This window comes from Salminus brasiliensis, chromosome 13 (assembly GCF_030463535.1).
Source record: "Salminus brasiliensis chromosome 13, fSalBra1.hap2, whole genome shotgun sequence".
Classification (NCBI taxonomy): Eukaryota; Metazoa; Chordata; class Actinopteri; order Characiformes; family Bryconidae; genus Salminus; species Salminus brasiliensis.
This window is the reverse complement of record NC_132890.1, coordinates 29742474-29769137: the sequence shown is the minus strand read 5'-3', so window position 1 is coordinate 29769137 and position 26664 is coordinate 29742474. Positions and strand designations below refer to the sequence as shown.

Sequence of the window (26664 nt, the reverse complement as noted above, 5' to 3'; positions counted from 1 at the left end):
TGACAGCAACTATATCATTCTGTGCATATAACTCCATAAAATAGTGTCCAACCAGTTCTGTTTCTTGCTGTAAAGAGAGCAGTAGACTGTATTGTTATCATGCAACCTGGCTGCTCATCATTTTCAATTAATTAGGTAAATTTTGAAGGCTCATTCTGCTACAGTTAAGTAATCGAGTTTATTTGAGTAACCCGGGCAGCATTAATAATCATAGGTCCACCTTTATAGAAAATAAAGAGATTTTTTTTTTTGCCTCTAAGAATAAGAACCCTTATTAGGGCGTCATCCCCAGAAACATTAACAGCTTCAACAATAGCAGCTTCAGTACAGTTTTCTTAAGAGAAAAGGAGAAAAGGTGTTGGCCCACATCCTGTCCCAGCACACAGAAGCTTTACATCATATCATAAACACACACACTCACACACTCCTGTACACCCCAGCAGAAGATTTCATACAAACCACCAATTCATGTGAAAATGATGAGGCTACATGTTAAGTGCACATGTATGTACACAGGCACGTATACACTCATGTATGTACCTCACTGTACACCTGTACAATGCTCCCCTTCATGTACACACAGTAGTTATATGCAGACACATGTACACATGTGCACAGCATTCAGGTACAGTCCACCTATTCATATACACACACACATTCAGCAAATTGCAGTATTACACTCAAAAACACATTTTAAATTGCAAATGGCAATCAAGTTGGTGTAATAAATAATTATTACTGATTTCTTTAACACTGTTTACCCATCAACCCATCCATAAGAGTGCTGAATGAAACCCAGCTGCTCATACTGTATGTGGCTCTGACAGAATCCACAATTGTAGCTCCTCTCATTCAAATACAGCCTTTAAGTGACTTTTAGAGCGATAGCTTCATGACTTTCAGCAGACTACTCTGGACAGCATTCACAGGAGACCTGTGGACAGCAGCAAATGAACAAAAGCAGTGGCAAAGTGGAGCCTACACTGTAACAAGAATTGTAAGAGTAAGAGACTTGCATACACTGCTGCTCTTACTGAACAACCAAGACTGGAGGATTGCAGGATTTTAGTTTATATTAGTTATTCAATAAGGTCAGAAGTAAGACATTTGATTTGTTGCATATGTATGATTAAATGAAAAAAAAGAATAAAATAATTAGCACTACAATTAATTAATTGTTTGTGTATTCTGCAGGAGTGGTGATCGTTTCATTGAGGAGAAAACTCTTTTGCTGGCTGTGCGTTCCTACGTCTTCTTCTCACAGCTGAGCGCCTGGCTCAGCGCCTCTCACGGCATCGTCCCCAGAAACATCCTCTACAGGTGGGTGAATATGGTGGTGTCTAATCCCCCTCTGAAAGTATGAGTGTACTTTCTTCCTATATTAGAGATTATAGAGTTTATGTGTTATCTCTTTAATGACAGATACATGGTTTTCTTATGACTGTGACAATGCATTTGTGTACATTTTTGGGCTGGTGCATCATCCCTTTCCATGTTTTTTGGTTTACAGAATAAGTGCAGCTGATGAAGAGTTGATATGGAACTTCTCCCAGACCCCCTCTGAGCATGCCTTCCCCGTGCCCAATGTTTCCCACAGCGTGGCTCTAAAGGTGCGGGTCCAATCACTGCCCCGCCAGCCTAAATACCCCGTGCTCAAATGCAGCATCCACTCTGGTCTGGCCTTCTTGGGCAAGCGAACCTTCGACCCCGGGGATGGAGCCTACCGTCGACTTGAGCCAGTTGGAGACCCTCCAAACCCTCTCCGCCTACAGGGATCTCCTCTTTTCTGCAGATCTCTACATTCCCCACTGCCTCAATGCAACAGTAGCAGCCCTCTGAATTCCCAAAAAAGCAGCAGCCCTCTGAATTCCCAAAAAAGCAGTAGCCCCCTGAACCCCCGTAAATGCCCCCAGCGCCCTGAGTCACCCGTCCCACCCAACAAAGCCGTAAAATGGCTGTACTCTCGAGCCAATGGTGGCTTGGGTGTGCCGCCATCATCTGAAGTCTACAGCTCATGCACTAATGGTGCAGAAAGCCCAGGAAAAACAGAATCGTCTCCGATACGAGGATTCAAATCCCTCTCACTTATTGATCCCTCTGGCTCTCCCAGCTCAAGTCCCCGCCCCACTTCAGGGGGCGAGACCAACCCCCTGATAGGTTCTCTGCTTCAGGAAAGACAGGAAGTCATTGCCCGCATTGCTCAAAGGCTGAACTTCTGTGATCCCACAGCACCGCACCTTCCAGACGCTCTTTTCTCTGCGCCCTGCGACCCATTGGCCCCCAAAACACCCTGGAGCTCTTCAACCAGGGATGAGGGGCTGTTTAAGAAGACCAAAGACCCTAGTATCCCTTGCCCAATCCCACAGACACATGAAAGAACTGGTCCAGAGGACCCTGAGCACCTGGAGCCCCCGGGGTACCCAGAGAGGAGCCGGACTTCTCTCTTGCGCACTCCGCTCAGTCCCAGGAGCCGAGCAAGGGCAGACCAGGCTGACTCTGGAGAGTCCGGGACCTCCAGGGCCAAACCCACAACTTGCCGGAGGCTACTGTTAACTGATCCAAAGGAAGGGTCTTTAATAGCAGATGCAGTGCAGGATATATCACGGCTAATCCAGGAGAGGCTCCAACAATCCCAAGAGCTCCTGCACTCTACCTACAAGCTGTGCCGTGAGCCAGTGACCACCAAACCCTCTTCAAATAACCAGAACCAAGGCCAGAACCAGAATCACCAGAAACAGCTGAGCCAGAAGCAGAACTATCAGCTAAGTGGCTGCAACACTAGCAGCGCTAGCCATTCAAACGGCACCGTCTTCCCACCCCATCAGAATTCTACCACAAATATTTCCAACGGAGACTTAAGCACAGACTCGTACATTTGCACAGATGCCAGAAGGAGGGGTGATACTAGGACTTCAAGTGCGGCCTGTTCCAAACCTGAAGAGCCTATCATCGTTAAAGCAAGATCACTAACACAGACCAGTCACCAACATGCACACAATGCCAAAAATGAGCCCTGGAACTCTCTCATCAATACCACCAGCCCCAAGAGCTCCCGTAGCTTGAACGGGGCAGTCGGGGCCGAAGACCTCTGGGATTTTCAAACCAGAAAAGAGGAGACCTGGGGAAGAAGAGTAGAGATGCAAGCCCAAGCCAGGTCCACCATAGTGGGGCAAGATGAAAATCAGGATCCCTGGGCCTCTCTTTCCAGTACACCCACAAGCCTTACCCAACGCACCCCAAGCCCCGACTCAGCCCATAGCAGCACCCCACACACCCCACTGGTAAGTGTCTACCTGGGGGTTTTGTACCAAGTGTCTTGGTTAAGATCACCTTCAGCTTACTTAACTATAGGGTGCAGGGACTGCAGGGTATAACATACCTAGCTTGTTTTTGCTTTAGCAACATTAGCATAATTTGCTTCTTTGTAGGTGAAGTATACCCTTGTATCTTCTATCAAATGTAAATGTCTTGAAAAACATGAAATTTAAATAGATTTTCTGGACTTTAATCATAATAATGATTTAATTTTTGCTGGTGTACAACACATGTATTTGAAACGTGTGTAACCTTGCAGGCAGCCAGACTAATATTTAACCTTAAGTCAAACTGACACTTGGTCAAAATCAAAATCCAGTAACACCAGGCTGTGAGACTGAAAAGAATTTTATGCTAATTTTGTCTCACAGAGAAGCCCCGCCTCCCCTTTGAAGCCATGCAGTAATTGGAAGAAGCAGAACAGGCACTCCATCGACGGAACGGCCACCAAAGCCTTCCACCCATGCACCGGCCTGCCTCTGCTCTCCAGCCCGGTGAGAGTTTTGTTTTACTAGACTATATTCTGTTACTTACTTCCATGCAGTGGCAGACTGTGAGGATTAGAGGTAAATAACCTAAAATAAAATAAAAACACATCTATAAAAAAATTGGAACAGCTTTTCCATAATGCTAATTTATCCATGCTGTTTCTAATAATGTGTTGCGGCTAAGCTAGTGCTGGTGCTCGTAAGTATTTATTTTTTGGCTGTTTTTGATTGAACACACGTTTGAAGACATTCCATATGTTTTATTGAAAGACATTAGCATCAGCTTATAGAGTCCTGGCACAGAGCTGCCACCGCTTTCACTACTGCTCCCATTCACAGCTAGTGATGTTCAATACTTCCAGAAGGGCTAGAGTGGACCTTTTACTCAGAAAATTGGCCCCACCCTGTGGAAGTCAAAGTGTGATTGGTTGATTCCTTAATTCCTTAATTCCTAGTAATGTTGCTGGTTAATCTGGCTTGCAAGGCATTCAGTCCAGCTTTTGAAGGCCTAACCAATGAATGAGCTTGCTTGGCTATATCTACCCAAATTCCAAGGAGAAATCCATCCTGATTGTTCATTCTCGTATTGTTAAAGTTCCCAGAAGTCTTCTCTGACACACTGCATTGTGTCTTGCACTACATCTCAATCCACTCATCTGTTGGACTGCACTGCATCACAGGCCATGCACACCATCAAAAGTGTAATAAAACAGAGCCACGTTTGTCATGTGACTCACTTGCCTCTGAGTCACTTCCTGCGTGTCTCCAACCCCGTCCAGACTCTCGCGTGTATTTCCTGTTGCCGGTAGCGACTCGTCACACTGATGAGAGTATTATGGGCTGGATTAGCCCACTTCCTCCTCCTCTGTGCCACATCTGCTATTATTAAACACACACAGGCCAAGTCAGCTGCTCTGTGTTTTAGCTCCTGCGGCTGACACAGCCCGTGATCATCATGGCCTGGCTTTGTCTCTGACAGAAAATCAGCTCTACTCAGAGTCGTCACAGCCTTGGAAGAGTCATAACCTCTTCTGTTCTCAACACACCATAACTCGATCTTAAATACAGCTGTTTATCACACATATTGCACTGTAGTGTCATTGTGAGACATTTGTAGTCATTAAATTACTCATACAAATCCCTGTCATGGTGGTGAATTACTACTGTGATTGGGCTCAGTGTGTCTGAAAAAAGAGTTTATGCAAAGTTTAATGTTAAGCTCTGGGTTTCTCTGAATTGCTTTCTGGCCTATAATTATAATTTATAAGTAGCTTTTAAACATTAGAGGCACGTTATTTACAGCAAATGTTTGCTAGTTAATTCGTTATTAATAAATTTATTTTTATCAGAAAGAAGAGGCCACAGCATACCCTTATCTTTTAATTCTGCTCATACTTCCATGGTTTGTAAATACACTCTTAGCAAAATGGCTCTATATAGTCCTAAAAAGGGGTTCTTCAGCATAGATAACCATTTAACCAGGAAAATAATCATTTGAGCAAAACAGTTTGGAGTTCCCAGAGGTCTTCGCCCACCGACTGCCCCATTCAAGCAACAATAGCTCTTCATGAGAGAATTCCAGGGCTCATTTTTGGCATTGTGTGCATCTTGGTGACTGGTCTGTGCCCACATTCCTGCCTTAACAATGCTTAGGAACAGGCTACACGCTAAGGCCTAGAATCACCCCTACCTCAGGCATTTGATTTTGCACCAGACTACTCCTTCAGTTCTGTTAGTGCTGATAGACAGACTACTGTAGATGTGCAGTGCAGATTCCCCACTGATAAGTGAGGTTCAGTGAGGCCTTATTTATGCCTGTAGCATCTGCCGTCAGAGAGCAGCAAACTAAAGCTTAAACAAAGATGATATTCTTGTGTCAAAACCCTGAACTTGATGCCAGGTTTGACCCCCTTTTTCATCTTCTACTGCCTAGGTTCCTCAGAGGAAGAGCCAGACCGGTTACTTTGATTTAGACACGTCTCTGATTCGCTGCAAAGGAGTGCCATGGGCTGCCAGCAAGAGGTATGACCTCAGTGCTTTCTCTGTCTGATTGTCTGCCAGCTCCTCTATCTGTCTGTTTTTATTTTAAGGCCTGTTCTCACACACTGCCATCTACTGAACACTCTGCTGTAGTTTGAAAAGCCCTCACAGAGGAACTCTCTCAAAATGGCTGCCTGTGCCTCCCAGTAAAGATCTGCTCTCCACACACAAGTATTGTTGGAGAACAATGGTGCTATAAGTGTGTACAGGCATTATTACTATGTGTATTGGTGTATTAGGCCTACATATGAGCTCATTTATTGCAGCTCTCAATGGAAATTCCTGACTTGTACCTTATGTCATTTTATGAGGTCCATCTACCAAATGGATCCACGTTGTAGATTTGCCTCCAATTACCACTGTAGAACCACCAGATAGTATGTGATAGCACATGGGTGTGTGTGTTGCTGGTCCAAGTGTATCAGGTACATCAGTGTCACTGCAAGGTTGAGAGTGGGTCAACCATCCAAATAGTATATCCCTCCAATAGCAGCTCTGTGGTCTGAAACTGGCCACTGATGAAGGACTAACACAAACTGTGCATCAACAGATGAGCTACACTCTGAACTGTACACCAGCAAGGTGGAGCTCCAGGAGAGGGGTTTCTGATAAAGTGGCCATTACACATATATCGAGTGTTCTTTGGATCATTTAACTCACCTATGTGTTTGTGTTTTTGTGTGTGTGTGTGTGTGTGTGTGTGTGTGTGTGTGTGTGTGTGTGTGTGTGTGTAGAATGTGTTTGAAGAAGTCTGGAGATGCAGATGAACCTTTGCAGCTCTTGAGTGCCAGCGCCCCGCCCGCCAGTCTCAGCCTTCTGGGAAACTTTGAGGTACGCACTGACACACACACACACACACACACACACACACACACACACACACACACACACACACACACATATGGGTGTTTTGCTTGGGGCTCCAGAGCTTTCGAGTCAGCCTTACTGTTTTTACACCTTCTGTTACTGAATCACTCGCTCACATAATGAATCGCTCACTGACTCACACAGTGAATCACTTACTCTGAGTGAATCTCTCAGAAGATGATGCTCATGCATGAAGTACATTTGGCTGCTTTCAGTTACATACCACTGTTCTGACACATTTGTGTGTGTGTGTGTGTGTGTGTGTGTGTGTGTGTGTGTGTGTGTGTGTGTGTGTGTGTGTGTTCAGGAGTGTGTTCTGAACTACCGTTTGGAGCCACTGGGCACGGTGGAAGGATTCACTGCTGAAGTCGGTGCCAGCGGAAGTTTCTGCCCCAGTCACATGACCTTCCCTGTGGACGTGTCATTCTACAGCGTCTCTGACGACAACGCTCCTTCTCCGTACATGGTAATGAACTCGGCAATGTTTCAGTGTGTCTTCGCGCTCCGGTCGACTCTACGTACTGTTCTGTATATTCTTTATAAGGTTTGGAGACACCTTTTCTCTCAGAGTCTCAGATACTGCGCCCACGCATCAACAGAGCATCTGATAGAAACGTTGAGCATTAAGCTGACCACAACAATCAGGGTTTTGTCAGCTACATTCTGAGTGGCTGTATGTACACCTGTGTTTCTCTGTTTCTTGAGATTGTTTACAATCACCTCCTTCTACACACCACATCAAAACAACGAGCCGTGATTGGTTGTTTTTCATGTTAGTCAAATGGCCTCTTCCTGTCAATGTTGGCTGTTTTTTGTCCATATTAAGCAGTGAAAGGTATCCCAGGCTCTCTGATAATGGGCATAAGACTGTTGCGTGGGGTAACTGCTGCCTTCCTTTGGATTTATCAAGAGATATTGACCTGTGTAAATATTACTGACCGTATCAGTGACCGGGTTAGTGTTGAAAGACCAACTAAAGCCATGCATTTGTGTCCTTAGTGTGATGTCAGCACTTTTTAGTTTAAACCACCTTTGGGTGAAAAGAGTTTCAATATGGTTAAATATGTAAAAGCTTAAACCATTACAGAGGCAAAACCTGCTCTTAATGCCAAGGAAGACACTTTGGCATGCAAGAAGTTGAGCTAAATATAGCATGTATTGAAGCTAAATGATTAGCACATAGCTGTTTCAGCTTGATATTTGGAACTGTCCTGGGGTGTTTATTGAAAATGAGGTATGATGTTAATCTGGGGCTTTGGAATGATGGGTGACTCCTGTTCTCATCCTGCAGGGTGTTATAAACCTGGAGTCACTGGGTAAAAGGGGCTACCGTGTGCCTCCATCAGGAACTATTCAAGTGGTAAGAGTCCTATAGCATTCATATTCTCCACACTGTTGTTTTTAATCCCAATCCTATAACCCTCCTCAACCTGATCTTCCTCAAAGCAGCATTGCAGGGTCTCCCAGTGACCCAGGTTTAGAGACGTTACTTCATATTTATGTTGTGGAGAATGTGGTGTTGTGCAGTTCAGCTGCGACACAGTTACAGATTACAGATTGTTTACAGGATACAGAGCGATGCCTTCTGTAATTTAGTAATTTTTACACTGCTAACCTGCACCATCTGGTGGTGGAGCATGAGAACAGCATATTGGCACAATGTTGTTTGTGCGTGGGAGCAATTTCAGTCCTTATTCAACCCCAATCAGATGATAATCCATCAAATTTGTTTGTGTGATTTTAAATTTCAGACCTTATTCAACCCCAATAAGACGGTGGTGAAGATGTTTGTGGTGATGTATGACCTGAGGGAAATGCCGGCCAGCCATCAGACATTCCTGAGGCAGAGGACCTTCTCCGTCCCCGTCAAACGTGAATCCAACGGCCACAGCAAGAAGCCCCTCACCCCGCTGGGGCAGGGGCGGACCCTGCGCTACCTCATTCACCTGAGGTGAGTACACCTGTCCTGGGAAATTATCAAATGACGAGCGTGGTTTACTGGTGGGAATATGAATGGCATGTCTGATAAAGCCTGAGAGACTAGGAAAAACAGGCATATCTTAAATAACATGAGTACATTTAATTATGGCAAATGGTTTTACCCCATAATAAGTGACTGGTAACAGGGTTGATGTTTTTGTTTTAGACCTGAGCTCCTCATTGAAGACAATAATGTTTCTTATAACTACAGAGCATGTGAAGATCTGAGAAAACTGTTAGATGATAACTGAAGGGTTGGTTCTTGTGAGTGACATGGTCAGCATGAAAACCTAAGACATTTTTATGAGGTCTGAATTTAAGGCTAGACAACTGGGTTCAAGTATCCCCCCCAAAAGGGGGCGGTTTGCTGGGAGCTACCAGTCTGCAGTGGTGAGTTTCTACTGATGGTGGTCCAAGGCAGCACAGACCGCAAACAGGTGACAGGGTGTCGGGTCCCAAAAGCTTGTTGTTGCTCTAGGGGAATAAAGGCTATGCCGTCCAGGCCAACCCTACCGAAGGGCTGCTGTGGAACACAGTCACAGAAATGTATAATGATCGTTAATTAGAGGAACATCTTGCAACACACAGAGCATCGCCCCCTGCTGCCTGGGGGCCTGTTTACCCGCAGACCAGTCAAGAGTACCAAATAAAGACCCCTGTTCACCACGAAAGCACCTACAGTATACACACGAGCATCAGAACTGGAAGAGGGTGGTCTGGTCTGATGACTCCAGCCTGGTATGTGTGCACTGTTTACCTGTTGGAGGTGCTACAACAAGAAGTCTTTAAGTCCACTTGCATCTGCTGGAGTGCTCAATCCAGAGGTCAGAGGTCTTGTTGATGGAGCTGTTTTGGAGGCACATGGAGGAACAACAGCACATTGGGCATGGGTCATCAGTGTGTCTTCCACAGGCCTACAAAAATGGAATGGCCACCAAATAACTGCTTTCTAGTGATTACCATACCTGACCATCTGTTTCACCTTGATGCATTGCTCCTATAGTCATCTTGCTGTAAAATAATTTGGCTGAGATATGACTGATGACTTTATTATTCCTTATCTCTTCTTTTTTTTTTATCCCTCTCAGGTTCCAGAGCTCCAAATCTGGAAAGATCTACCTCCATCGGGACATCCGGCTTCTATTCTCACGCAAATCCATGGAAGTGGACAGTGGTGCTGCCTACGAACTCAAATCCTTCACAGATTCACCCGCCGACCCCCCCTTTTCCCCTAGATGTTAATCCAATCTGACCCAGTCCATCTAATCTGACCTAATGTAATCTCACTCCAGCGTAGGGGCCTTACTCAATCACAATCCCTCTTATTTTTGCTTGTAAGGGAAACTTAAACAAACAAAAAAAAAAAGATTTGCTCCCGTACACACACATATGCAGTCTGAAAGCCACATTTCCTTCAAAAAAAAAAAAAGATACAAAAGAACAAGAAGAAGAACAAAACCTGCATCATCAGATCATCGGTGCTTCATTGTCCCAGCGTTTTACAGCAGCGGACAGGTTTCTCTTTTTTTGACATTTTTTGCAGTTTTAAAGCTCATTTTTGGAGCTTTGGTGCAGTTTTGCGACGAGAGAAGATACTGAAGTGACAAAAAAACGACAACAACAACAACTATGGACCATTTTTATTTCTAATGACAAGAAGAGACAAGGTAAAAAGTCAACAATCGGATCAACCCCGAAAGAATAAACGACTTTGGATAGAGCACTGTGTACCTCCACCAGAACTGGAAAAGAAATTAGTAATATTCTACTATTTCTTTCTTTTTGTACTGTTACCGAACCACTTTAATCGGAAGTGTTGCAATAGAGAAAAAATCTTAACTAGCTTAGTGTTTACATATTTACTTTCAGTTATTTAATATTTAAATTGATATTTCATTTACTGCACATGTGACGCCTGTCGTGCTCAGCATTATGACGTAGTGCAATATGTTTCAATCATACTATGTATTTTTGACTTTATTATTCAGATCTGAAATAAAAGAAATATATATCTATGAACCAGTCTGTCAGGGAGTCCCACCGTCTCTTCTTTTGTTCCCGTTATCTCTCTCTGTCTGTCTGTGTGTCTCTCTCTCTTTTTCAGCATAGTTGCAGTTTAATTGACATATTGCCAAAAAACATTACATGTGTTGTGTGCAAAAGTAATTTTAATACCTCGTTTTATGGTATTTTTTAATATATTTTTTATATGTAAAATTCAGTATTATGTGTCCATATGGGTTTCCTCCTGCTTCCTAAAAACACAGGGTAGGTGGATTGGCTATGAATATGTTGGTAAATGGGTGTGTGTGCCCTGTTCACGCTCTTACAAATAAAGGTGCTTTAAGTGGTTCATTGAGCGATGCCTTTGAAAAACACTTTGTATTCCACAAAGAACCGTTTTATTTAGTTATCTCCTGAGTGGTTGTAGTATGTGTACGCCATTGTTATAAGTCATATAATGAACCAAGAAGTAATGAAAATACCCTGAGCTAAAGAAAACAAGGACGACGTCAAACGAAACTAAAAGGATTATGATGAGAATGCACCATTTTTTATGAATTATAATACAGTATATGCTGCTCAAACATAAACCGTAGCCTAATATTTATTTGTAGGATTATTTATGAGTTTTAGAGAACTGAGAATATGTTTAATCCTCGACCAAAAGATTATTAAACTTGGGAGCAGTTTTGCTTCTATATAAAGAGTTTAGTGACAAGAATAAAGGAGTCTGGATCTACAGACTGTGCAGTGAGTGAAGTTCGTTTCTGTGAGGTTGCCACGAGCTGCTTGTTAAGAAACTGTTGGAAGAAGGAAATGCTAACATTAAGACATTAAACGGTTCCTCACGGTTTCATGCATTTTTTACTTTATTTTCCAAACTGTAAAAGCAATATAACACTGTTTGCTTCATCGCAGCCATGCTGATGTTTTACGAAAACACACTCCCTCTCATGTCCTGCTGCTTTAATTTAGCATAATAAAATGACACTTCACAAATTCATTTTTCAATTTCCAGTTTTACACATCAACATTTAGTTCACATGCACTTACTGTTTTTTCTTACTGGCTGTTCTTAGCAATCTGTGTCTAAATTAAAGGAATACTAGATTATGTTAAATGTCTTATTTTGCAGTAGAGATGTGACCCAGCTCACAATAAAACCATATGATGTTTTAGTTATTGCATGTTTCTTAAGAGACCCACAAGGCTTTTGATTCCAGACAGAAGAAGAAGACAATGTATAACTGCACTTTGAGGGATCTCGACTTTGTGGTATTATTTAAATAACTAAACACAGTCCACGGTGAAATGAGCCAGATAGGGAGCACGAAGCTGTACAAACTGGTTTTGAATAGTGTTTTATCAGACAGTGACCACAACAGAAGTCCAGTTACAAATGTAAGCAGACAGGGACGTCTAATCAGCCTTGATGTGTAGCCACCATTATCAGTCAGTGGCAAGTTCAATGCCATGAACCATTCAGCTCACTGTGAGCAATGGTCGCTTTTGCATACTGTTTCACACCCGGAATGATTTCATCCCAGTACACTCACCAGTAGAAGCCAGGCCACTATGTAGGTGTACAGTTACAGACTGTAGCTCATCTGTTCCTGAACAATGTGTCCGCTCCCCTCTACACCTTTCATCATTGGTCAGTTTCTGACTTATCACTTCTGGGCTTTTACCTCATCAGTGTATTCGCTCACCTTTATTCTGTTATTATGTCATTAGTGCACATTGCATGTAAATTTCTAAATGAAACTGCTTCAGAGTATGTATCAAAACTGCTAACTGTCCAGCTCTCTCCTTGTAATACCAAAGACCATGTCTTTTTTGCTGTACTATCACCTTGTATTACAGTAAAGGTTCGAAATAGATTTTTTACATTATTGGGTGATTCTTCAGTTGAGGATTATTTTATCTTAAAAATAAAATAGCAATTAGCAAAATGTAAATGTAAAAACAATGTTTGCATATTAAAATATTGATTTATTTGTGTGACAGTGCAGGATTCCAGCTCATTTTAATGGGTTCACTTCTTTTTTTGGTGTACACAATAGAGCTCTACTGCTGTCTTACAGTGGTATTGACTGAAAAACACTTAAAATATGAATGTATTAAAAAAAAAAACACCTGTCATTACCATCAGTACAACCAGATTTGTGTTGGTAATCAAGCGTTGCGATCATGGATTTCACAACACTAGTCAACTGCCAGTATAAGATTACCTTCAAATAAATGTAAATGATGGGAAAATTATACATAGTTTTGTTCATGTATCATGTTGTCATTTCATATTTTGCTGTAATGGTATAAACAGCAATGACCCTAAACAAATTCCTCCATTATCAAGAGGAGTATATGATCAAATGACTCACTGTTCTGTATGTCACTTTTCTCTAGTGGCAGAAATGTGCTCCCGTGTCAGTTTTTCTTTCCATGGCAAAAGTGTAAACAAATGTTGCTTAAATTCCTTACAGAAATTACAGTTGGATGATGAAAAAATGTGGGCATGGTAATATACATATAATATATAATTTACCAAATATGCATGATAGGAATGTGCATAATACATTAAGTTTTCTTTTTAATCTATTATAAAAACACAGACATTGTTATTAGGAAGCACGTAAGTATCAAAGTTTGGGTTGGTAACAAGGTTAAAATAGCAAAGTATCAATATGTAAAACTTTCAAAAATAGAAACAGTAATAATGTTTTAAAAAAAATATTGAAAATCTAAGCTATTTGTTTCACAATATTTCTAACATGGATTTATAAAACTTGAACATATTTTTGAGGTAAATGTGTGACAAATGATTTTAGAGTGTTTCTGCATTGACTCAGGTACAAAGTTAGTCCACTTTCTAGTGCTGATAAAACTGTGTAACATATCTTCTCTGTCCGTTCCTCCCTCCCTTTCATTAGGACAAACATACATTATTCAACAGACCTATTAGGGAGAATTCAATCTAGGCAAATTTTTTTTTCATGAGGATCAGTGATACCTCTATTAACAACAGCTGCGACTGAACAGACTGCATCTTTCCTGCACCCAGCTGACAGGCAGGTGTGTTTTAATACACTGATATTTTAAACATCTACAGTCTTTAGTCCTCAAACTCTCTCATTGTTCCTGTAACACAGTACCATGAAGATGGTGACTGCAGCAGTGAAGACTCTCTTCATCCTCACATCGAGTGCAGCGCCAGTAATTGATGAGAAACTGTGAATCTGAGAATCTGTTTAAGCTTTTATAAACCTGAAGTCTTGTATAAATGTGGAATTTGTAAGGTGATTTTACATTACGATTTTACATTTAGATAACAACATAAAATGTTTAGAAATGGGTCTGGTTCACGAAAACGTCCACTGTTATACAATCTTTCCTTTTATGACAGTGGGCCTTTTTTTTCAGAAAACAAATCCTCCTAAAACCCACTTTATAGTTCTTGCAAAGATTCTGAGATTCAAGTTTTCTTTATTGGGATTTGTTCATTTTATGAGGGTAATAAGATCCATCATTATAAGAGCAAAGCTGATGAATCTAATTTTCTTAAGATTTTTATTAAGACTTTTCTCAAGAACTAATTTAGAGACTTCATAGAAAGTACTGGATAAAAATGGGGGAACGGGGACCTCTAAGATGCCTGAAATCTCAGACAGTTGGATAAGCATTGGGATTAATATGAAGAACACAAAGGACTTAAGGGATTGTGTGTGAATATGCAGCTGAGCAGCTCTTCTGTTGTGCTGTTGGTACTGTTGTGCGCCTCTGATGTTGAAGCTTTAGCAGTTTGTTTTAAGATAAAAAATATATAGAAGCCCATTTCCACCCCTTACTTATATTCGATGTGTTGGGAGCAGGGAATTCACTAAAAGTGCAAAGCAGTGGGCCTCAAGGAGTGAAATACTGGCATGGGCCAATTACCATTAATTTGCCAATGGCAACAGACTAAACTGCTGTTTAGATTTTGTCGACTATTTTGTCTTACAGCCACACAGTTCCAAAAATAACCATGCAGTTGTGGTGTACTCTTATCTTTCATTTTGTTTCTGATTAAGTGACAACATGAAAATATGTTATATTATAAATATGTATGTGTATATACAGTGAGTCCAAGAAGTATTTGATCCCTTGCTGATTTTCTTCGTTGGCCCACTAATAAAGACATGATCATTCTATACTTTTAATGGTAGATGTATTCTTACATGGAGAGACAGAATATTAAAAAGAAAATCCAGAAAATAAATCTAAGGAATATATATTAATTGATTTGTATTTCATGGAGTGAAATAAGTATTTGATCCCTTAGTATTCATTAGCAGTTCTGGCTTTTACAGACCAGTTAGACACTCCCAATCAACTTGTTACCTGACCTGAAGCCACCTGTTCTCACTAATCACTTGTGTGAAAAACACCTGTCCACAGAATCAGACAGATCACACAGATTTCAAGTCTCCAACATGGGTAAAACCAAAGAGCTGTCACAGGACCTCAGAGTCAGAATTGTTGACCTTCACAAAGCTGGAATGGGCTACAAAAAGATTAGTAAGGTGTTGGATGTGAAAGTAACAACTATTGGTGCAATTATCAGAAAGTTTAAAGAGTATAACATGACAATCAACAGACCTCGGCCCGGTGCTCCAAAGAAGATTTCGCCTCGTGGGGTGGCAATGATGCTGAGAACAGTCAGAAATCGTCCTGCAACCACTCGGCAGGAGTTAGCAAATGACCTGAAGGCAGCTGGGACCACAGTTTGCAAGGAAACAATTGGCAACACTTTGCGCAACAATGGATTCACATCCTGCAGTGCCCGAAAGGTACCCCTGCTGAAGAGAGCACATGTGGAGGCGCGCCTCAAGTATGCCAATGATCATTTGAAAGATGAACCAAGTTATTGGGAGAAGGTTTTGTGGTCAGACGAGACCAAAATTGAACTTTTTGGCCTCAACTCCACCCGCCATGTGTGGAGGAAGAAAAATGCTGCCTATGACCCCAAGAACACTGTGCCCACCGTCAAGCATGGAGGTGGAAGCATAATGTTTTGGGGGTGTTTCTCTGCCAAGGGTACAGGGCTACTTCACCGCATCACTGGGAAGATGGATGGAGCCATGTACCGCACAATCCTGAGGGACAACCTCCTCCCCTCTGCCAGGGATCTGAAAATGGGCCGTGGTTGGGTCTTCCAACATGATAACGACCCTAAACATACAGCAAAGGCAACAAAGGATTGGCTCAAGAAAAATCACATTAAGGTCATGGAGTGGCCCAGCCAGTCGCCAGACCTCAATCCGATCGAAAATCTATGGAGGGAGCTGAAGGTCAGAGTTGCCAAGCGACAGCCCACCAACCTTCATGATTTAGAGAGGATCTGCAAAGAAGAGTGGGCCAAAATTCCCCCTGGTGTGTGTGCTAAACTTGTGGTTAACTACAACAAACGTCTCACCGCTGTGCTTGCAAACAAAGGCTTTGCCACTAAGTATTGAGTGTGTTTGGCAAGAGGGATCAAATACTTATTTTCCTCATTGAAATACAAATTAATTAAAATATATTCTTTAAAATTATATTCTGGATTTTTGTCTTGATATTCTGTCTCTCCATGTTAGAATATATCTACCATTAAAAGTGCAGAAGGATAGTGTCTTTATTAGTGGGCAAACAAAGAAAATCAGCAAGGGATCAAATACTTCTTGGACTCACTGTATATATATATATATATGAGCAACATAGAATCCTTGAAAAAAAGTGCCAATCCAACTATTATATCTATAATATATATATAACATATATATTATACATATTATACATATATATATATATGTACTGTATATATCATACTGATTACATTTTACTGACGTTAATCCAACTCAACCGAAGTAACCTGTCCAGTTAATATCATACATTTAATGCGACTAAAAACTTTTAATAACTGGCATGTTGACAATTGCCATCTTAAATACTGATGGCATAACTCTGCATTACTGCATTAGCAGTCACTTTAGCATTTAGCTAACATAAAGCCACACTCAGCAGCAGAGAGCTCCCACAGCCAGGCCAGACAAGTACAATACAGTATAAAATACAACTGGCCACATAGGGAAGTGTAGCTTAGGGGGGAAATAACTACAACAACTATGCTGACTGATGATGAGTGATGGCGGAAATACACGCCCAGTAAGCAAATGTATGGTTCCAGGAGCCAATGGTAAAGGTGTGAGTTTTACTCATCAAGGTTGCACTGCCCAAACATAAGGGGCTAAATTCATCACTAAACCCAGAACCCCAGTTTTGATGCAAAACATGATTGATGTGTCACACCAGCATTTTTTCTTTATGTAAAACCAACAGCCACTCAAAACCCTTTTTTGATTGTTGTGAAGAGGAATGTTTTCAGCCAGAAAGAAGGACAACACAGCTGAAACCGTCATGCACGTCCACAAGACGTATTCCTGAGATCCTTCACATGTCACACGTTTGAATTCTGAAACTTTCCTGCACATATGTGGATGGTGCTGTGGACCAGAAGTGGTCCTAGTTCTCATGGTTCGCACGGTACAGATCCTATCTGCAGATGTCTTCAGAGTTGCATATTTGCTCGATTATGTGATGAAAACACACAAATTCAATAATTACATATTTTTATTCTGTGTTTAACAAATGTAAACACACACTTCCGTACACATTTGTCATTCACTCTTTGCAGATGTACAGTCAGCCAAGGGAGATGAACATGTTTTACGCTAATTGCAAACGGAATGCTGTATCTTAGAGTTGACAAAGTCACATTTCATGACACTGAGTTTTCCTGCACTTTCCAGTCTGTGAATAGTTTTACACTTTTTAAGTTCTGGGTGTTTTTCACGGAACATCTGCGGAAGCTTTGTTTTTCTAAACCTTTCATAAGGTGGTATTAGTACTTCAGCTTCACTTTTAAACGCTGAAAAGGCGGATATATCTGCACCATAGCATGTGGTGATGACAAAACAAGTCTCTTTACCAAAGCCTTTCAAAGTGGATATGCGTGAAGAAGACGTAAAACTGCCAAATCGCATTAAGTCGCCTTTTATTTCATAGCTTTCTTTGGCAAAACGGAAAGTGGTTGGGCATGTGTCCTTAGGTTTAAGCAGTTGTATGGCATGCGTTATCAGAAAGTGTAAAGAGATCAAGCCAAACTTTATTGTTTTGTAGTCGCATATGCCATTCCGCATTTTGCCATTAAGTTCAGTGTAAAAGTTGACATCGGTGTATACACGAAGGGCTATCCTTCTCAGGTCTTCATTTGTTAATTGAGAGGTAATTTTCCCATTTAAATAAAGATCTGTTTTGGCCTTTTGCCAAACAGTTTTGAAGTTTTGATTGGACAACTCCAACTCTAGGTGTTTAGATTTAACCAGTTGATACATTTGATCAGTGCATCCGTTAAATTCATCATCAATGGATTTCAGATATTCGTCCATGTAGATCTGAAAAAATATGGAAAACAAGAATTACTTATCTTGAAACATTCAAGATGTGTCCATTTTCATGTGATGTATAAGTAATAAGCATGTGACTGGCTGGGGCAAAAATGCCTATTTTTACAAGACTATTTACAACCCTGTTACTTTCTTTTTTTCCTTTCTACAATAAAATACACTGATTTAGCTTTTTTGGTGGAAGAATTATGAGCTCTGCTTTCATTGTCTGGTTTACATCACTGCATAGCCTAGCATGGCCTAGCATAGCCATTAACACATCACAGCATTATTTTTTGTCATTTCTGAGACCTACTGGACAATGTTACTGAATTTGAGCTACCCTTCTGCAAACAATGGCACAGGCGGTGATGGGACAAGGAGGGGTTAAACATGGGTCCCATCTGGGTTGTATGGGGCCTAGATGGGTCCCAAGTGAGATTAAAGTGGACTGTAACGATGGGTCCCATTTGGGAGGCCCAATTGGGTTCCAGTAAAACGTATGTTCAAACCCACTCAGAGCCCATGCCCACCCAGAAGCCACCTAGCCCATGTTCCATAAGCATGTTTGCTGGGCTCACAGTACTCTTTAAGTTGATTGTAGATTAATCATGATCAATTTCATACTGTAGCCCTTGTAATCTTCTGGCACTACTGCAAGCTTAGCTAGACAGGTCATTTATTTAGTTCTTTCATTTTCTTCCTGATCCAGATAAATAAACATACATTTGGCATACACTTGAATGTATTGACGGTAAGTAACCTTTTTGCAGTTTAGACAATTGCCCATATTTCCACCTCTCACTACTGGAGCCATGTGTATGGTCAATACAAGGATGGTGAAGAGCCGCATCATTGCACTTTCTGGCAGCGTCTTCATTGTTAACCTAAACTGGAAAGAAACACTCCACAATGAACTCATATGTCTCTGTGATTTTCAGAATATTAAACAAAAGCATAAAGGTATGGGTACTTTTTTATTTTTATGGAAATTAATTATTTGATTTCCTTTTGATGTTCTTTTTTATTTGTATTGCCAAATATGGCAGATCCACAATGAAAAAGCAAAGTATATTTTTTCCTCTTTTATCAAAAAACACGCATTTGCATTTTTCTGAAACCAGATGTTTAAGGCCATCGTTAAGGCAACTCAAGGTCTTCTATGATCTTCTATGATTTTTGGCAAAGCCATATCCCTTCGGGATCTGAGACAGTTCTGCCCCCTTTTTGCGCACACATCTCTGAGATGCCGTTGCACAGAAACCCCTGTAAGGAGAAGAAAGTTTTCCTCGAGGAGCATTAGGAGCATTGAAAATGGCTTGAGGCGTGTCCTCCAGTCACTGACCATCAAGGTGAGTCCCAGGGCTACCGCCTCTTAAGGGGCCCTTATATGTTTAATGCAATGGTTGTCTGTCCGACCTCAGTGCTGTAGGCTGTGAGTTACCTTTTTCTGTCACTTTATTGAAGTTGATTAATTATCATAATTCACAAACAAACTGTAAAATAATGCTGTTTCACTGCAGAACGTTTAGTGTTGTCACTTCATAGAAAATCTTTGATGGTAATAATTTAAATAAAATAACAGCTTTTCTCTGCAGAAACATTAATGTAAAAATGTAAATGTATTGTTTTGTCACTGAATTTGAATTAAGATATTTGACTTTAATTTTTCCGTTTTTTGTTTTGCAGCACTGCTTTCAGTCATTTGAACTTTATGTTTGCAATATAAAATACACTTTCATGAAAAGTAACTCAAATGAGAAAATGTGTAGTAAAAATAACATTCTCTTAAACAATATGTCGGAGTAAATGACAGACCAACCTTTGAAGTCCTCTTCTGGTTTGTGATGCTGTTATGAGCCTGGACAAGAAAGTGTTTGAAGAGAACATGCACTATGACTGTAACCTTGACTGTTACTAATCCATTTAATACATTTCCCCTCACCTTACTACTGTCTCCTCACTACAGTAACTCTATTTCTATTTTTTTGGCTCACTGCAAGCTGAGCTAGACAAGTCATTAATATGGGTCTTTCATGTTCCTCCTGATCTGGATTTGAAAAAATAATAATAATAATATTTTTTTCACTTCACTTCATTGACAGTAACCCCCCTTTGTATTTCATTACTGGAGCCATGTGTATGGTCAATATGGGAATATTGTGTTGTCTGTCCGCACTTGTTTGTTTGTGTTGCACTTGTGTTTTGTATGCACTGTCTATGTTGCACCATGGTCCTGGAGGAACGCTGTTTCGTTTCACTGTGTACTCTGTATGTAGTTGAAATGACAATAAAACCCAATTGACTTGACTTGACTTGACTTGGAATGGCGAAGAATCGTATGCTCTCTCTCTCTCTCTCTCTCTCTCTCTATATATATATATATATATATATATATATATATATATATATATATATATATATGGGCACCACAAAAGGTTTCTCACAGGAAAATCATTTTTAAATTTGAAGATACTTTAGATCCATTTTTTTTTTTTTTTTAAAAGGAGAGTACAACTGCACTTACTTGCAGAATTTCACTTTTCACTACTGGAGTCACCTGTCTGGGGAATACAAGAATGCAGTGTCTTAATTTGTAACCTAAATAGAAAGATTAACACTGTGCACTCATATGTCTCTGTGATTTTTAGAATTCACTTTTAAATTGTAAACAAAGATAGAGTATAAAAAGTTTCTTGTGTGTTTTATTTTCGAGACTTACATAAAAGCACGAGTTAAAGCATTATAATTCTGATATCTGTCCTACAGTCAACAGCATTAGCCCTTTTTATCTTTTTCTAACATAAATTTCCAACTTAATTGATGCAGGGATATGCATTTTATTAAAAGCTACCAAAACCACACAGCACTACTACTCATATGCCAAGACCCATTTCAGTTAAGGATGGCATTTCATAATGACTATGCTTTTACTACTGAACACACAATTCAGTTACAAACTAAGATCTAGGCTTAAAGAATAAACTGGTTATACTTACTTCTAAGCTGAGTAGAAGACGTGATCGCATCACCGGGCTCTCTAACATACTTATAAGGTTCATAACATCATAAGGTTCGATATTGACATGTATAACTTTGCATTCATTCAAATACAGCTGAACAGCTGAATACAGCTGTGTGTGTGTGTGTGTGTGTGTGTGTGTGTGCGTGAGAGAGAGAGAGAGAGAGGGAGAGAGAGATAAAGAGAGAGAGGCAGAGAAAGATTATGCTTTCGAAAAATGCTGACAAATTAGATGTTGGGTTCAATATTAATTCTTTATATGATCTATTGGTTCACCATATTTATTGTTATTATTATTATTATTATTATTATTATTATTATTATTATGTTGCATGAATGTATCTTTTAAACAAAATGTGCTGGTTGAAGCAAGTATAAGAACCTTATACAGCATTGGCATTACCAGCATAGCATCAGTGGGCATTTAGAAATGTAGGGTGAGCAATGTAAAAAGCTGCACAAAACACTTGCACAAATACACTATGTCCAAATGTTTTTGGACATGTTAAGTTACACCTATTGCTGACACAGATGTGCAAATACACACACAACAAATTTGTCAGCGTTAAATGGTGTGATGTAAATCTGCTGGTTCCAGTGAACGTTGTAGTGGCATTCCAATGGAGTTTGTCATAACTACCATTCATAAAAGTCAAAGTAGTAAGTAAATTAGACAGCAGCAAAACTGCTGATTAACAGGGTTATCTCAAACAAGCTACCCCCCCCCCCTTTGTATCATCAATTACCCAACCCATGCATATACTCCCCCATCACATGTCACCTGGCAACCAGCACACTTGGAGAAATGCATCATGTTCCTGGCTCTGGTGTACAGGCCAGTAGACGCCAGCGCCGGCCAGCATTACACTGTAGTGATTTGGGGTAGAAAGTGCCATTTACCACTCTGGAGAGAGCAAGAGCAAAGCAATTGTGCTCTCTCAGGGTCCCAGCTGCTGATGGCTGGCATCATGACTGGGAAGTAGCGATCCTCTGGTCATCATTTTGGTATAAAGTAAAACACTGCAGCTCCAAAGTGAGGGGTGAGCAACAATAAAGCAGTCCAGAAGCTGAACCAACAAAACAACAGAATGAAATTAAACCCAGAAAGGGATTAGGAACTAAATGTTAAAGCTTAAATTGGAGCAGTATAAATACAGTATAAATAACAGGTGTTGTTAATTGATGATGAATATCATTGAGAAGAGGCACAGCCAGTCAGGCTAGAACTGGAAAAACAGAGACTTCCAGTGGTGACTCCTGGAATCTCTCTATAACATGATGCAGGGGTACCACCCTGAGGTTGTCTTTAAAAATTCATCAAGGGACTGAGGTGATTCTGTGTGAATGTGTAGCTAGGCAGCACTTTAAGGAATTTAAAAAGTACAAACTCCTGGTTTCTTGTGTTAATAATTGGTCTTTACTATGCTTATTATGTCACAGTTCTTGTGAAAAAATTGCACAGCACTGTATTCGAACCAGGAAAATGAAGATATGAGTGAGTTTTGTCTTTAACTAATGTTTTAGTTTAAGAAAATTAACCAAAGCCAGTGGCAGCAGAAAAGTTGGCTTGGGACCAAAAGAAAAAATCATCAGAAAATGTGAATGAGGAAAGTAATAACTGAGGGCTGAGGGCCTTATAAACCGTGAAAGCACCTACACACGGAGTGAAGGTTATTTAAATCTTTAAAATGTCCTTCACACCCATTTTACCAAACATTTTACAAAAAAAATGGTTGAATAGGGAACCATGACATCTATGACATGTTTAAATTACACAAAATGCACCTCTGTGTAGTACCTTTTGGTGCAATGGCTGTAAAATACGTGCACCTTTAAAAGTGGTTTCTAATTCTAATCTAAGCCGTCTGTTATCAAAAAGTGTAAGGAGATCAGTCTTTAAAGTGGAACAGAAACAGGAGGGGTTCTTATTGAGTAAAATTTGTTCCTCCATAATACTGGTATAAACCAGTCTAGATACAGTATAGAGTATTTATGTAATCAAACATAGATTAGGTCCAAGTTGATTTGGTGAACCAGTGAACCGTAACTACATGCTGGACATTCAGTTCTTTTCAGAAGAACTTAATTTACCTTTGGATTCACAACCAGCAAAAGTCACTATAGGAAAATGTAAATATATAAAAGCCATGACAGAAACCTGTGTAGTGATTGTTTTGGCAAAATTTGCAAACCAAAGTATTTTCCAAACCACAAAAAAACATAATTAAATATAAATATTAGATTAGAAGAATAATATGTTACACTGCAGGACCTGAGAACTTCTGCTACTGCTGCCAATATTTCAGTGGAATAACACATTTACTAGCAGAGATGGTTTCAGGCTACTCTAGCCATCTCTGATTTTCTCAAAATCAGTCATGTTTTGCATTAAGTGAAAGACGTCTGGGTAAATATGGAGAGAATGTTTACTAGGTGAGGAAAACTCAGAAACAGTCATGCTCTGTCTGTTGTTATTAATGGTAAAATATATCCACATGACATAGGGTCAGTTTTGCTGCAATTCTTTTTTTTTTTATAAGAGATACAGTTTATCGAGGAAGACTTACAACAAGAATAACCTTTGTATTCACTTTTTGTGATGGTCTGCATAAAGTCTGTGCATCCAGTTTATACAAGTTAATTAATAAATCAATGATTGCGTCACAACAGAAATTATTGTTTCCAATTAATCCATGCACATTTCATTGTGCTTGTCTTACCCACACTGTGGAGTTTGTGAATAGATTCACAATCACAAAACTCCTGTGGTATATCTGTAACAGGCTGGTTTTGAAACATTTCGTAAGGTGGTATTAGTACTTCTTGTTCATAAGGAAAATTAGATATGGCAACTATGCTTGCACCATGGCATGTGGTGATGATGAAACAAGTCTTATTTCCAAAAGAGGTCAACATAGGACTGTGTGACGAGGAAGCAAATCCACCAAATCTCACATCTCAAATCTCACACTTTGTTTTATGCGAAAGGTAAGCTTGGTGCGCCGATATGTGGTCAGACATGTGGCCTCAGGATTTAATGTTTGTATGCCATCTGTTATCAAAAAGTGTAAGGAGATCAGCCCAAAGCTCTGGAGGTATTTGTCTTTACCCTCACGCATTTTAGTGTTAAGTTCGTCATAAATTTCTTAATTAGTGTATGCATGTAATGCTATTCTTCTCAAGTCATCGTCTTGTAACACAGAGTCGTCTTTGGTTTCTAAATGAAAATATTTTTGGCACTATTCCAAGCTGTCTGAAACTTTGTATTGGATTTCAGCTCTTCCTTCAGTAAGGGCTTAATCTTCTTATACATCTGGCTCTTGCAACTATTTCCAGAAGAATCCTCAAACGCATCATCAATAGATTGTTGGCTTTTGTCCATTTCAATCTGTGAATAATAATGATTAATTGTTGATTTTTTTGTTTACAAACAAATAATTAGGATAAAGCTTGGAAAGGTACTCACGCCACTTCTTGCTGGATGTGCAGTGAGCATATAGTTTACTTTACCATCGATAACTGAATCAGTAGCTACGATTCAGGAGCTGACTTCAGATGGTATGTAAAGTGAAAGTGAAAGTTGCGCTCTGAGAGAAATAGCTGAGTCCAGAAAGGGGGGATTCATAGAAGACGACAAAGGTAAGTCTGTTCATAAGAGGTTAACAGACTTGACCTTTCAGGGCTGGAAAATGGTTTGTTGCTGGAGAGAAATGCCTATAAAAAAGTATGTTCACATAAAGGACGTCACTGTTCACTAGATATTTTGTCTGGAGAGCATTCTTACCATTTTTACCTCTGGTGTGTCTTATTTTGGACATTTCCTGGGTATTTAGGTCTCATTTCTGCTTCAAAATATATATTGTTTATATAGTAACTTACAAGAGGACAAACACGAGACCAATATGTTTATGTCAAATATATTCATTTTAAACGTTTGTTCAAGCAAGTTTGCTGGACATCATGACGATTTAAGGGATATGCTTGTTTTTGAGCCTCATCCAATCAGAAAACAGCACGTTTCCTTGTCCTTTTTCTTTGATAAGTAAATATGTAATATGTAAATAATCAGATATGTAAGTTTTAGCCTGGAGCCAAGGCAAAGCAGGTCATACGTTTGGTCTAAAACTTTCAGTAAAAATATAAACAAAAATATAAACTTAATCATTTACTTACATAACATTTGTTCATGTATCAAGTGTTTAAAAACTCAACAAATGAGCAAATGAACAGAATTACAGTGCATCACAACACCTCAACTCGTCTTGTATATTTATGGTCGTTTGTCCCAACTGTACCTTTTTTCTAAATTCAAATGTTCTTATCTGTGGAAGTGAGCACACACAAACGGCGCGTTGGCCAGCCAACTCAACTAACAGAGATCATAGTTTATAGCTGAATACTTAAGTAGCAGAACAGAAATTCCACTTATTCCAATTACTTATTAAATTAGTATGAAGCACATATGCATGCATATTAGTATGCATATTTATGATAAATGTAAGTAGAGGCTTTTAATACCAAGCTGGAAACTTGCCATTACTGTCTGATTGCTTGGATACTTAAGAATGTATTTTCAGGATTAGAGCATATAAATACCTGTTTCTTCAAACCACTTGCAGAATCTGTACTGTTCAGCAATTAAAAAAGTGTTGTGTACAAATAGATTTGCAGTTTTTTTTTTCCTTTTGGGAGAATGATGATTAAAATGTTATGTGCAGTGTAAGCAATACATATATATTACAATTAATGCAACATTGTAGTAGTAATAGTAGTAGGTCCTAGCTATGGGGAGCCTAAATCGTTACATGGTATATGTTTTTTCAGCTGGTTGAGATGCTGTTGTTAAGCAGCTGATATGGTGTCTCAGGTGGTTGCTAAGTAGTTGCTAGTTTACTAGGATCATAAACACAAAAGAGTTGGGGCAGTGTTGATATCTTAAACTGCAGGATGAGTTACCGGAAAATGCAGCAGAGAATTTACATGGAAGACTATGAGAACAATAGCAATAGAAGCTTGTTAGGTTGCATTATTTCAACTTTGAGGTAGTTAAGACATAAAGTGAGTTTCCTGCATCGTTTCAAAATGTTGGTGTTTTTATTAGCAATATTTTGAAAGTGGGGGGTGGGGGTCATTGGTGATTTTACAGTTAAAAAATAAAATAAAATCAGACAATCAGACAATGTGTTTTGAGAAAAAAAGATCCTCTGTTGTGTCTCAATAAAGCTGGAAGAAGTCACTTAACATAGTTTTAACATGTCTTTCTTGATCCTGCTTGATCCATAATGATGTTATCTGATTTGACTGATATATGCAACAGTGCAATAACAGTATACACTGTAAATAACAAAGCTGTTGCTATGTGTAAGTAACAGTATCTAGTTTGATTTGGCAATGTGTGTCTGGTTGTAGGTCTAAAAACCTTCAAGAACCTTTAAAATGAGTTCATCTGATGACGCTGATGACACTGAAAAGAATAAAAGGTAGGTAA

General features: G+C 39.8%; 2 protein-coding genes and 1 pseudogene across 2 annotated transcripts in view; 1 reads left to right on the top strand and 2 right to left on the bottom strand.

Annotated features, from left to right (window-relative positions):
- The window catches only part of atosa (atos homolog A), a 52331-nt gene extending 41616 nt beyond the window's left edge, over positions 1–10715 (top strand). The window contains exons 4-12 of the mRNA XM_072694833.1: positions 1195–1320; positions 1511–3281; positions 3687–3809; positions 5737–5825; positions 6578–6674; positions 7018–7176; positions 8002–8070; positions 8462–8661; positions 9779–10715. Of these exons, the coding sequence (XP_072550934.1) occupies positions 1195–1320; positions 1511–3281; positions 3687–3809; positions 5737–5825; positions 6578–6674; positions 7018–7176; positions 8002–8070; positions 8462–8661; positions 9779–9932 (2788 nt within the window). The 3' untranslated portion in view covers positions 9933–10715. The remainder of the gene's footprint in view (positions 1–1194; positions 1321–1510; positions 3282–3686; positions 3810–5736; positions 5826–6577; positions 6675–7017; positions 7177–8001; positions 8071–8461; positions 8662–9778) is intronic.
- A 6725-nt stretch (positions 10716–17440) lies between these two features.
- LOC140575496 (erythroblast NAD(P)(+)--arginine ADP-ribosyltransferase-like) lies at positions 17441–19034 on the bottom strand. The gene is made up of 2 exons (XM_072695845.1): positions 18918–19034; positions 17441–18163 (listed from the first exon to the last, which is right to left on the bottom strand). Exons 1-2 carry the CDS (start codon positions 19032–19034, stop codon positions 17441–17443), a joined length of 840 nt encoding a protein of 279 aa, XP_072551946.1.
- Positions 19035–23842: 4808 nt separating this feature from the next.
- On the bottom strand, positions 23843–24558 carry LOC140575495 (ecto-ADP-ribosyltransferase 5-like; annotated as a pseudogene).
- Positions 24559–26664: the final 2106 nt, after the last annotated feature.

Coding starts and splice junctions, on each gene's coding strand:
- LOC140575496 (XM_072695845.1), bottom strand. CDS start 19,034: ATGAAGACGCTGCCAGAAAGTGCAATGATGCGGCTCTTCACCATCCTT. Junction 18,164..18,917: donor ATTGTCTAAACTGCAAAAAG/GTTACTTACCGT, acceptor ATATTTTTTCAG/ATCTACATGGACGAATATCT.